Below are 14,313 nucleotides of genomic sequence, written 5' to 3'. Positions count from 1 at the left end.
GTGCCGCTTGCCTCCTCTCCTCTTGCGCTTGATTGTTTCTCCATAATAGTGTCCTGGTCTATGGGGAATAATATCATTTACAGATAGATTTGGAGAGATTTTTTAGATCCATTAAACTTAAAGAGTGGTTCCAAGATAGGAATGCAGAACATATAACAGGTTGTGGTGAATTTAATTCTAGAAATATGGGATTAAAAAATAAAAGTGATTTTTCGCCACCCACTAGCTCCTCAATTATAGATGCTTTTGAGAGTGTGGTAAGGAGTGAGGTGGAGGGGATCAGAAGTGAGGCCTCTAGTGAATTTAAATACCCTAATGTGACTAAGGAGGAGTTTGAGGCTCTACAAGAACTTGTCCATGATGACGACATCATAATTAAACCTGCAGATAAAGGTGGTGCTGTCGTCATCATGGACAAGTCAAAATATATGGCAGAAATATATCGGCAATTGGGGGATGAGAATGTCTATAAAAAACTTGAGAGTGATCCTAAATTTAAAATAATGGTGGAGATTAATAATTATTTACAAGAAGCTCTTAACAACAAAATTATAGATCAGGAGCTTATGGATTACCTATCTATAGAATCTCCAAGAACCCCTGTACTATACATAACCCCTAAAATACACAAGTCACTGGTCGACCCTCCTGGGCGACCCATAGTGGCGGGAGTGGATTCGGTATTTAGCAGAATAGGAACTTTTTTAGACAAAATCCTTAACCCTATTGCGAAAAATTCAAAATCTTATATTCAAGATACTACAGATTTCCTTAATAAATTGGAATCTATAAAATTGGAGGGTGATGTTATCTTGGCCTCGTTTGATGTCATCTCACTCTACACGTCAATAGACCACACTTCGGGAATAAGGGCAGTTGAAAAAAAGTTAAATACAACAAATATAACCTATGAAGGTAAAATATTTATAATCAAACTGTTGGAAATAATTTTGAGGCGGAGCTACTTCCTATTTGGGGATACCTTCTATGGACAACAAAGAGGTACAGCTATGGGGGCCAATATGGCCCCTGCTTACGCAAATTTAGTGATGAGTACCTTGGAGGAGGACCTCATCTATGTGTCCCACCACTTCCGGCATGTTCTGGTGTGGTGGAGATACATAGATGATGTCTTCCTCCTATGGAAAAATACAGAAGAAGAGTTACATAACTTTCACCGGTTCCTGAATGGAATAGATGAAACTATTAAATTCACCTTAAATTTCTCCAGAACAAGTATACAATTCTTGGATGTATCTGTGACACAAAATGAGGGAGAATTAACAACTACATTATACGTTAAAGAGACCGATAAAAATAATCTCCTAACTTATGACAGTCAACATCCACGCAGTATGGTAAGGTCAATACCCTTAAGCCAACTCTTGAGAGTGCGTAGGATTGTTAAACAGGATAAAGAGATGGAGGGAGTTATGGATATCCTGGCAAAAAAATTTCTAAATAGAAAATATCCACAAGATGTAATCAATATTGCTAAAAACAAAGCCATTAAAAAAGATCGAAAGGATTTACTAAGGAAAAATGATCAAAATAAAAAAAGATTAAGCAGGATACCATGTGTGATGACCTATTCAGAGGAAAGTAGAGCCATAGCGAATATCATCAGAAAACATTGGGGGATGTTAGGCAACTGTCTACCAAGGATTAAAGAATTAAGAGAGCCCCCACTATTTTCATATCGGAGGGCGAAAAATATTAGAGACTATGTGGTCAAAGCTGATATTGGTTCATTAAAAAATCCTAGTCAGACCACCATTACAGGCAAGGCTCAAAAAGGCTGCTTCCCATGCTTATCCTGTGTAAATTGCCCCAATATACTAAAAGGTCCTACATTTAAACATCCAGAAACGAATAAAGTATATAAAATCAAACACTTCTTGACATGTAACTCTATGTAGTATATTTACTTGAATGTCCTTGTAAATTGTGGTATATAGGGGAAACCTCTTGTGAGTTCAAAACACGTATAAATAATCATCGGCATTCTATTAGGAAGAAGCGATTAGATCTCCCAGTCTCAAAACATTTCACAGAGTTCAAACACACAGAAAAAGACCTCAAATGGAAAATAATAGATAGGGTCCCCATACAGAGGAGAGGAGGGGACAGAATATGTCTTTTAAAAAAATTAGAACTTAGATGGATTTATGAATTGAACACTCTAAAACCTAAAGGACTCAATGTGGAATTTAAAATCCATTCGGGTATGTGAAGAAACCTCCTATGATAGACCCCTGAATTAGATGTGTATAGGCTCCATGTTGCACTTTGCAAAGTGCATTGATTTTAATAATTTCTTTGTTGTTTTATAGGTATCTTGTGACCGGAGGGTCGTATATATGTCCCCACCAGCCGCTTGATGGAGTATCCATATGGAGGAATGAATAATTAATTTTTGCCCTTACATCATATGCTTATTTTTCTTTTGAAAACATTTTTTTGTTTTTTTTAAATAATTTTTGGTCAAATTTATCTGTCACATATGTCGACCAATGGCAAGTGTTCTTTATCCATAATAAAATTCATTGCATATAAAAAAACTACCAGCTGTTAGTCTTATATCTAGATACAGGGTAAATCATATATGTCACTTTTTTTGACAGTTCTAAAGTGTGATATTATGGCCTGGAGAGGCTGTATATCAACTTGGAAAGGCACAGACTAATGGAGATAGCCTGAGTAAAGCTTTCATCCGTTATGTCAGAGTGAAACTTGTAATTATGTAGCCCTTTCAGTATCTATTGAAGGATTATATATTCGGTATTGTAGACAAACAGTCTGTACGTATCTATAAAGATAAATCAGATATAAATCATCAAGATGTCCTTATGAGCGCAAGCTATGGTATGGCACAATATAACGTTTTTGCCACATTCAAGATGGCGATGCGGCACTGACATAACGATAGTGCGCATGCGCTAAGAAAATGAAAGTGTATTGGAACTCCCATTGGCCGATACCTTGTGACATGGTAACTGGATTTCCAGACATGCGCAATAGAATTATAGGAACGCCGATAACGGCCATGACAGTGTCCTCCATGTGGAGCTACCTTATAGCGGCAAGGTGAGAATTATGAGTTATGACTATCAGAAATATAATATACGCAAATAAGACAACCTGTGAAACAAAGGAGAAAGTGGAAAGGTAGAATATTTTATAAATAATACAGCACTAAGCACTTTAATAAGCACAGAGATTGCACTAATAATTCATAATATGCACTTTATAGAAAGTTGTACAATTATTTGTTTATATATGTATAAATGGCAACTGTAATATGCAAATCAAGTGAAATTGTCTCTATAAAAGCACAATTGTTGTTAACACCCACTGCTTGAAAAAGGCTCAGTGAGCCGAAACGTCGCGCAGTGATGTGGGTCGATTAAAACTACATCTTTTTTCACCTGAAACATTTGGAGTGCTGCCTTCATTTTTACTATTTGGTATACATGTTGGATTTATGCTTGGACCATTTTATCCATGGGGCTAAGCACCCACCATTGGTGAGCTTTGTGCTGTTCCATTTTTCTTTCTTTATATATATGTATATATATATATAGATATATATATATATATACACACACACATATATAAAATTATGGCTATATCAAACTTGTACATTTTTTAAAATTATTTAGTACCTTTTATCATTCTGAAATTTGTAAAACCAATTTTTCTAATGGAGCCATTTCCAAAACTGATGACTTATGATTATTTTTCCATCTATTGAGCAGTATGAGGATTTGCTTTTTGCATGCTGTGCTGTACTTTTTAATGGTATAATTTTGTGCAACACACTAAGTTTTTATTGCTCGGTTTTCTTTTAATATTGTTTGGATAACTGAAAAATAGTAATTTTGGGGTTTCAGTTTTATTTTTCACTTTATAGCTTAAATGTTTCAAAATGTTGATATATTGGACTTAAGGATGCTTCCATAATGAACATGCTTATTTTTTCCATTTCTTTGTTATTGGATGGGGAAAGAGGGGCTTTGAATTTCAATTATTTTTTATGCTAGTCACTACTCATGGACTCGCCGTGAGGCAGAGAAGTCAAACATTGCTGGGTCAGTACCAAGAGAGCAGATACTGTAGTAAACTAAGAGGAAATATGAAGGCATAAGTCAGGTCAAAGTCCAGGGTCAGAATACCAGATAAATAGCAGATCTAATAAAAAAACAAATGGGTAGTCAGAACATGCTCCAATGGTCAGGGCGCAGTAGATCAGCACAGGAATCAGGCAAACATACACCAGAGAGCAGCAGCTTTGACTGGTACTGATCTGGGACAGACAGCAGGGCAATTACAAAGAACTGGGAGCAACAGGAGAAATCTTTGAACTTCCCAGTCACAGATAGGTCAACTGAGCTATCAATGAAAGCACCGACAGCTCAGCACGACCCAGCTCTAGAATGTTTTATTATTTTAATTATTTGGTTTTTTTAAGTCGCTATATAGGATTTGAACCTGTGATCATATGATGGCTTGTACTATTTTATAATGTTATACTTCGATATTGCAGTATATAGTAAAAATCACAGTCCCACAGGCTTTACAAGACCAACATGGTCTTGTCGATGGGGGGCTTGAGCAGGCCCACTGCTGCCATTGTAAGGCACAATCGCACTAATAGGGGGCTTTGACCACTCAAATGTACTTAAATGTTAGAGATTGACTGCAAAATTTAAGAGGCTACACATCAGGGTGGGAGACCAGCCCCAATCGCTGGTGTGAGATGCAGGTGCCAACTGTGTAAAAGAACCAGCATTTGACCTGTGTGGAGCCAGGTCAGCTTTTGGATGGTCTGAACTTAGATTAGATAGTATAAAGTTGCACCAAACGTATTATCCAATAAGAACCAAGGTAATAAATTTGGCACATGTTAAAGGGAACCTGTCAGATTCATGTTGCCCAAACCACGGGCAGCATGAATCAGAGACCGGCTGAACAAATATCTGGTGTTTCAGAAAAAACATAATTTAAAGATCCAGCCAGGGACCATAGCTGGAGATTAGACTAGTCCAGTGCCGCCCCTGGCTTCTTTCTGCACTATTCCAGGTAATTGACAGGTCTCTCGCCATGTTTAAATATAGGAGAAACCGATCAATCAACTAGAGTAGCGGATTACTCTTGTCTATTCCTATGCTTTCCGATCATTAAAGTATATTTTCTCTCAAATGCCAGAGCAATGGTGCAGGCACGCTCTGGTTCATGCTGCCCATGGTTTGGCAGGTTACAGGTTCAGACAGCATAGGCAAAGTTTACACTGTCTAAAATTAAGGGGAACCTGTCACCTGAATTTGGCGGGCCCTTTTTTCGGTCCGATGGGCGGTGTTTTCAGGTCTTTTATTCACCCTTTCCTTTCCCGCTGGCCGCAATATTGTCTTGAAGTTGATTCGCTTTCCTCCGTAGAACATGCGTGCGCAAGGCAATCTTGCCTTGCGCATGCGCAGTATGCTTTGCCCAACTGCGGGCAAAGCCGAAAAGCATTAGTGCGCATGCGCCGGCACACTATGTCCCAGAACACAGTGAAATACTTCCGGGACATAGTGCGCCAGCGCATGCGCACTAATGCTTTTCGGCTTTGTCCGCAGTTGGGCAACGCATAATGCATGTGCGCAAGGCAAGATTGCCTTGCACACGTGTGTTCTACGAAGGAAAGTGAATCAACTTCAAGACAATATTGCGGCCAGCGGGAAAGGAAGGGGTGAATAAAAGACCCGAAAACTCCGCCCATCGGACCGAAAAAGGGCCAACCAAATTCAGGTGACAGGTTCCCTTTAAAACGCTTAAGACTATGAGCACTTGGCATCTTTTAGACAACGGCAAAGCTGCCGAGTTTTCCTAAGCAAAGCTACTTCAGGAAAATATCAGTCGTAGTTATTCTCAAGTGGCTTCATCACCAGTTTTGCCATTTTTACTGTGGCAGCTTGACCACTGGCATCTTTTGCTCTGCACTGTGAAGTACTGAGACTGATTTACGAGCAACCCAGAGAATGAGTATTATTATTGTTTATTTGAAGAGCACCATTGATTCCATGGTGCTGTACATGAGAAAGGGTAACATACAAATATAAATTACAGTGAAGAATGGCAGACTGGTACAGAGAGGAGCGGGCCCTGCCCTTGTGGGCTTACAGTCTACAGAATTATAGGGAAGGAGACAGTGGGTTGGGGGCGGCAACTCTGGTGGTGGTGAGGTGGCAGGGGGTTATTGCAGACTATAATTAATGTGACATCAGGGTCAGTGATGGCTGTAAGCTTTCTTGAAGAGATGGGTTTTCAAGTTCCATCTGAAAGTTCTGAAACTGGCAGATAAATGGATATGTTGGGGCACAGAATTCCAGAGCATGGGGGATGCTCGGAAGAAGTCTTGGAGGTGATTGGGTGAGAAACTTATAAGTGTGGAGAAGAGATGCAGGCCTTGAGAGGATCGGAGATTACATGTTGGAAGGTAAGATGAGATGAGATATACGGAGGAGACACATTATGAATGGTTTTGTAGGTCAATGTTAATATTTTGACCTAGTTATGTTGGGGAAATGGGAGACAATGAATGAATTTTGCTTTACAAACCCTGGGGAGGTAAAAGGAAGTGACATAAGAAGGACCATATGCACAGCAATGTCGTCTTGACATTGCTGTGTATTATGTTCTCTTTATCGGTCACTTTTACAGAGCTTTTTCAAGTGGATTCCGGATGTGGAATGTGCCTGAAAAATATGACTTGTACACATAGCCTTACTAAAGCTGCTCTAATGTATCATTTAAAAAAAAAAAAAAAGTTTTCATGCGTAATAAACTCTACAGTTACAGTGTCCTATTCTACATAAAAAATGAGAAGGAATATATGTAAATCTACTATGGAAAATGCAATGACCAGTGAGGATTTACTGCAATAAATTATACCGGTTTTCTATATTTTATGAACATAAATTAATCATTTGGATAACACAGTCAAAAGCTCGTCTGAGCTCAGCGCTCCTAATACTGTTGTACAGATGGTGTAAAATATTTAATTGTTAACTTGCCTCTCAGCATGTCTGTCCCTTTTCAACCTTGAAGGACATAAAAGATAATTGAAAACGCACTAATATTTTCCACACAAGAATATTTATTGCATAACAACTACCAGACTGGCCATAATAGAACATACAAGAAAGTAGACTGATCCAGGGTTTCTGCTTTGCTACATAATTTATCAAAATTATTGTTTTGGTTAAAATAGATGATCGTAAATTATTCTATTACTAGATGGTGGCCCGATTCTAACGCATCGGGTATTCTAGAATATGCATGTCCACGTAGTATATTGCACAGCCCACGTAGCATATTGCCCAGCCATGTAGTATATTGCTCAGCCACGTAGTATATTGCCCAGCCACGTAGTATATTGCCCAGCCACATAGTATATTGCCCAGCCACGTAGTATATTGCACAGCCACGTAGTATATTGCCCAGCCACGTAGTATATTGCACAGCCCACGTAGTATATTGCCCAGCCACGTAGTATATTGCCCAGCCACGTAGTATATTGCACAGCCCACGTAGTATATTGCCCAGCCACGTAGTATATTGCACAGCCCACGTAGTATACTGCCCAGTCACGTAGTATATTGCACAGCCACGTAGTATATTGCACAGCCACGTAGTATATTGCCCAGGCATGTAGTATATTGCCCAGCCACGTAGTATATTGCCCAGCCACGTAGTATATTGCACAGCGACGTAGTATATTGCACAGCCACGTAGTATATTGCCCAGCCACTTAGTATATTGCACAGCCCACGTAGTATACTGCCCAGTCACGTAGTATATTGCACAGCCACATAGTATATTGCACAGCCCACGTAGTATGTTGCCCAGCCACGTAGTATATTGCCATGATCATAAATTATTCTATTAAGATACATTCTTGGGCTGCCGTTACACATGCAGTTTTTGTGGAAGTTTTTTTGAGACAAACACAAAGGTGGATTCAAAAGAGAAGAGTTTTAGGCGGGATTCATTATTGCATTTGAGACTATTTTCGTCTAGTTTTCTTTGAACTTGCACCTATTTTCAAGTCTATTTTCTATTTATTCATCTGTTTTTTCTTCTTCATCAATGTGGCTGTAGTTTTTCTAATCCACGTGTTATTTAATAGATTTAGAAAATCCATTTTTGTAATCCACATGTTAGCATCTAATTCATTATTTAAGACATTTTAACCCCTTCACGACATACGGCGTACGTATACGTCGTACTGTATGTCGTGTCTTCACCTTTGATTTCATCAGCTGAAATGTGCCCATAACAGCCAAAGGTGGAATCTCGATCAACCCACGGCTGTTAACATGTTATATGCTGCTGTTAATCTCTAACAGCAGCATTTAACATGATCGCGCCAGAAGTGCATTACTACCTCTGCTCATGAGCCACCCTTCACATAATCTTAGGCCGCAAACAAACTGGCAAGACAACCTGGGGTCTGCAGGAGACCCCCCTGGTTGTCACTACTGATCTGCTATGAGCGCCGCCCGTGGCCGGCGTTTATAGCAGATGATCATTTCTGCTACACATAACAGGGCTCAAGCTATGTGTAGCACACGCGATCAGAAAATCACAGCTTCAAGTTTCCTACGGAGACTATTGAAGCAAGTTAAAAGTTTTTAAAAATATTAATATATATATATATATATATATATATATATATATATATATACCGTATTTTTCGCTTTGTAAGACGCTCCGGATTATAAGACGCACCCCAAATTTTGAGGAGAAAAATAGGAAAAAAACTTTTTTTAATAAATTGGGGAGGCGTCTTATAATCCATGCGTCTTATTACTCACCAGGGGTTGTGGCTGCAGTGGATCAGGGTCCCAGGGTCGTTGCTGGAGGCAGGAGTGGAGCATTGCTGCAGGCTGGGATGAGGGGGTCTGCAGGGGGGCTCCTGTGCTGCAGGGGGGCTCCTGTGCTGCAGGCTGGGATGAGGGGGTCTGCAGGGGGGCTCCTGTGCTGCATGGGGGCTCCTGTGCTGCAGGGCTGTCCCCGGGGCTGCAGGGCTGTCTCGGGGGCTGCAGGGCTGTCTCGGGGGCTGCAGGGCTGTCTCTGGGACTGCAGGGGGCTCTGGCGACATTTTGTTAAAGACCAGAGCCCCCGGCAGTTCATCCATGGATTCCTGTATGACTGACTCCGGGAAAATGGCCGCCGGAATCTCGAGAGATGAGATCTCAGCGCTGAAATCTCATCTCCCGAGATTCCGGCGGCCATTTTCCCACGTATGGACGAACTGCTGGGGGGCTCTGGTCTTTCACAAAATGTCGCCAAAGCCCCCCGCAGCACCGGAGTTTCCAGGATCTCCTGGGGCAGCAGCGGGCAGCAGCGGACAACCGCAGCAGCGGTAGCGGGCGGCAGCGGACACCCCCTCATTCCAGCCTGTAACGGTAAGCGCCTGTAACGTTATATCCGCTTTGTAAGATGCACCCCCATTTCCCCCCCAAATTTGGGGGAAATAAAGTGCGTCTTACAAAGCGGAAAATACGGTACCCCTATGGGAGGTGGAGCCGCATATTCATCACTGTAATGTGGGGCCCCACGTGACCGCTCATACAGGAAGAGCTGCGACACTGAGAGGATGGAAGCGCCGTGGGAGCTGGGTAAGTATTTTAATGCCAGCGGGCGGGCGCACAGGGGGTGGGAGGGGGGAGATTACTGGGAACTTTATTTTAACAACAAAAATTTTAAAAAAATGATTTTTCATTCCTTCTCTCCAGAGAACGCTGCTGGAGAGAATAAATAAATGGGGCTTCAGCACCACAAGCTGGGGGGACAGCGCTTTCAGTAGCGCTGTCTCCTGCACGGCACATGGACTGCACACGGACAGCATCCATGTGCGGTACGTGTTTTACACGGACCCATTGACTTTAATGGGTCTGTGTGATCCATGCGTTCCCACAAACACTGACATGTCTCCGTGTTTTTCAAACGGACACACGGTCCGTGAAAACACGCTGACATGTGCAGAGACACATTGATTTTAATGTGTCTACGTGAGTCAGTGTCTCCGGTACATGAGGAAACTGTCACCTCACGTACCGGAGCCACTGACGTGTGAAGCCGGCCTAAGAAGGAATTACGGTAACTAAAAAGTGTCGGTTGAGTGGTCACAAGGGGCTTCCCAAAACATTCTGACATGCAGTGAAGGGGGGATAGAAAATAGAACTGAGACATTTTTGTTTGTGAACATTATATTTGTTTGTGTGTGGGTGACCATGATTGTGCACAGTTGTAAGATGACTGCTGGGGGTTGAAACTCTGCTGCCAGGAAAAAAAACTGTTTTAGTGAACAAACTGCTGAAATAATCTCAGGTTTGCACTTACTGCATTTCCCAAAAAAAATTTCCATTGAGAGAAATTTTTGTTCTTTTGCTCTCTTTTTTTTGCCTTCTTCCAAGAGCATTACCGTAACTTTTTATTTTGTATTTTTCATTCAACACAATCATATGGGGGCTTATCTTTTCAGGATGACTTGTAGATTTGAATGACAACATTCACTTTACCATACAATGCACTGAAATATGGAAAAAAAAAATTCCAAGTGCAATGAAATTGTGAAAAAGTACAATGCTGCATTTGTTTGACAATTTGATTCTCCAGGAAATACCAAACATGTATAGTGCTTTATATAAAATTGTTAAAAAAAAATCTGGAAATCTGTAACTAAAATATTTGGTTAAGTTACGATCCCACGAGAAGCTTTTGGTGAGTTTTATATGTTGCAGATTTTCTGAAGCATTTCTGCACATATTAAGTCAAATAGGTTACTTGTTTGCTTTTTTTTTTTTTTTAAATGTGCAGCGTAAAAAAAAACTACTCTTGGATTGTAGCCTTAGGGTGGTTTCACACTTGCGTTTTTGTCTGCAGCGTTTTTTTTTCAAAAAAACGCATGCGTTTTTTTCCCCTATCTTTAACATTGAAAACGCATGCGTTTTTTTGTGTACGGGTTTGGTCGCGTTTTTTGACGCATGCGTTTTTTTACTGCATGCGTTCATTTTCTGAAATGCTACTTGTAGTATTTTTAGAAGCGTTTTTTGGACCAAAAAAAAATGCATGCGTTTTCATGCGTTTTTTTGGATCAAAAAATACATTGGAGTCAATGGGGACGCATGCGTTTTTTGGTGCATGCGTTTTTTGCAGTAAAAAACACATGCGTTTTTTTATTAAAAAACCAGAAAACACACTAATATGCCACCCCCCAACATAAAGGTGATAAAGGGAACCTAACCCTACCCCTAACCCTACCCCTAACCCTAACCCTACCCCTAACCCTAACCCTAAGGGATCCTAACCCTAACCCTACCCCTAACCCTAAGGGATCCTAACCCTAACCCTACCCCTAACCCTACCCCTAACCCTACCCCTAACCCTAAGGGATCCTAACCCTAACCCTAATCCCTTTATGGTTAGGGGTAGGGTTAGGGTTAGGGGTAGGGTTAGGGTTAGGATCCCTTAGGGTTAGGGTTAGGGGTAGGGTTAGGGTTAGGGGTAGGGTTAGGATCCCTTAGGGTTAGGGTTAGGGGTAGGGTTAGGGGTAGGGTTAGGGTTAGGGTTAGGATCCCTTAGGGTTAGGGTTAGGGGTAGGGTTAGGGGTAGGATCTCTTTAGGGTTAGGGTTATGATCCCTACCCCTACCCCTACCCCTAACCCTAACCCTAACTGTTTCTGTTTATAGTGGGTTTTTTACTTTATTTTGATGATTGGCAGCTGTCACACATTTCTCAGCATGCATTTAAAAAACGCAAACGCATGTAAAAACGCATGTAAACGCGTCAAAACGCCGCATTTTTTTCACCACATGCAAAAACGCATGCGTCAAAAAAACGCAGCGTTTACACACGTTTACATGCGTTTTTTCACCATGCGGTTTTTTGCGTTTTTTACCGCAAAAACGCACCCCAAAAAACGCCAATGTGAAACCAGCCTTAGACAATAAGTTTTGACATCAGTATTTAAACAGTTAAACAAAACCAGGAGTGGGTGATACAGAAGTGGTGACATGTTTCTATTATACTTTTCCTCTGATTGCTCCACTTATGGTCTTGGCTTGCAAATACTGATCATGTGAACGTGGTCTCAGTATTGTCATTTTCTGAGATTCATAATGTTTTTATTTCTCCATCAGTGGAACTACAGGTTCTTCTCACAAAATAAAATATCATCAAAAAGTAAATTTATTTCAGTTCCTCAATACAAAAAGTGAAACTCATATATTATATAGAGTCATTACAAACAGAGTGATCTATTTCAAGTGTTTATTTCCGTTAATGTTGATGATTATGGCTTACAGCCAATGAAAACCCAAAAGTCATTATCTCAGTAAATTAGAATACTTTATAACATCAGCTTGAAAAATGATTTTAAAATCCAAAATGTTGGCCTACTGAAATGTATGTTCAGTAAATGCACCCAATACTTGGTCGGGGCTCCTTTTGCATCAATTGCTGCATCAATGCGGCGTGGCATGGAGGCGATCAGCCTGTGGCACTGCTGAGGGGTTATGGAAGCCCAGGTTGCTTTGATAGCAGCCTTCAGCTCATCTGCAATGTTGGGTCTGGTGTCTCTCATCTTCCTCTTGACAATACAGATTCTCATCTTGACTCTAGCTTTAAAGGTTCAATAGTGTGATCGAGACACCGGAAATTAGGTTGGATTTTATTTAAGCCCAATACCATAAGTCCATTAATTTTACCCCCATGTATATAATGAAAGTGAGAGGCTGCTGTGTTAATGTTTTTCCCCTTAACCAGATTTTGTCTGGCTAGATTAATGTTAGAAATGTACTGTTGAGTCCTCCTGTGTAATTCCTGAGAGGTTTGGCCCACAAAGCCACAACTGATGTAGGATATCCACGATGATCACAGAAGCGCAAGGTAAGGGATGATGATGGCATCGTAATGCTCGGACTGGTCGGCGGCTCTCCTGACCTGAGAGTGACAGTATGTATTTCTATGCAGTTGTCACGCTCGGGTCAGGAGAGCCGCTAGTTAGTCCGAGCATTGCAATTCTATCGTCTTCTGTGCGATATGGCCGTCTGACTTTGCCCTATATATGTGAATTACTTTTTCTCCAGTATATTTGTGTAACCATTTAAAACACCAAGCATGCAATCCAGCATTTCTCTTCTATGTCTTGGAACCCATGAGTTTGGGTACTACTTACCGAAATAAACAAAGAATTGCACTTCCAATGGTGAGAGCTATCAGAGAGGCACTGTGCCCAAGTGTGTAGATTGCCTTCACAATTACGTAGAACGAAAGCTGTAAATACAATAACAAAAGAGTAAGTAAAGCCAAGGAAGCTAACCATTGGGACAAAATTTAGATGGTACAGGACATTTTGGAGAAAAATGTAGTTTCGTAATAGGAACGCCATGATCAATAACTATAGAAAATACTATGTTTATTTGCTGCTAAACATTTTTCAGGCCCAATTTTTTTTTTTTTTCACTTTTTGCTGTACCCTGACATTACATTTTGTTTTTCAGCCTAAATAGGACCTTTTTTCTAAGTAAAAGTACCAGTAAATAATAGACTCTATCGCTCCAGTTTGTGAGAATAGCTTTACACACAGTGCTGAAAAAAAATCTAGTGACTAGATATTGACAAAAAAGCAGACACATTTTGGTGCATTTATAGTTGGTGTTTTTATCCTAAGGCAGCATGCTTTGGCATTTTCTTTTCATGCATTTTCCCATTGGCCTTTTTGTAGGAAATAAACACAAGAGCATTGCAAATCTTGTATAGAAAACATAAAATTCATGGCATTTTTCCAAACTGCAAAAACTGTGTGATTCAGATCAGAATTGTATGAGTGCGTGAAAATTACAGTTATTTTTTACCAAATCAGAAAGATTTTTTTAATTAACATTTTTTAGTTCTATTATTACATTTTATATGAGCTGCTTTTGAATACCATTAATCTAATAGTAGAGCAAATACTAGATAGACATCTTGGAGATCTCTCTTCTATAATGCTGATCACCAGATTTCAAATTATATTATTAAATAGATCTCTTTACCTGATGTTGCTGGTGTATTTACTTTGAAAATCTGTGACAGGATGGATGTATAATCCTTATATTAAAATGATCATTTTATTAGTCCAGCTATAGAATAATATAGCTCATGAGTCCAAGTGCAACTATTCTCTGCTCAATCAGCCAGACTGTGTGAAGGTGGAGAAGACAGTCTAACACATTTCTGAAGTTTTAAATGTATGAAAATTTTGTGAGGACCCGGCTTTATTT

At 40.3% G+C, this 14,313-nt stretch overlaps 1 protein-coding gene across 1 annotated transcript in view; it reads right to left on the bottom strand.

The window, feature by feature from the left end:
• VIPR2 (vasoactive intestinal peptide receptor 2) overlaps positions 1-14,313 on the bottom strand; it is a 171,844-nt gene that overhangs the window by 29,503 nt on the left and 128,028 nt on the right. The window contains exon 5 of the mRNA XM_069729711.1: positions 13,227-13,324. Within this exon, the coding sequence (XP_069585812.1) occupies positions 13,227-13,324 (98 nt within the window). The remainder of the gene's footprint in view (positions 1-13,226; positions 13,325-14,313) is intronic.

The sequence above is a fragment of the Ranitomeya imitator genome, chromosome 6 (genome assembly GCF_032444005.1).
Source record: "Ranitomeya imitator isolate aRanImi1 chromosome 6, aRanImi1.pri, whole genome shotgun sequence".
NCBI classification, from domain to species: domain Eukaryota; kingdom Metazoa; phylum Chordata; class Amphibia; order Anura; family Dendrobatidae; genus Ranitomeya; species Ranitomeya imitator.
This window is presented reverse-complemented; position numbering and strand designations above follow the sequence as displayed.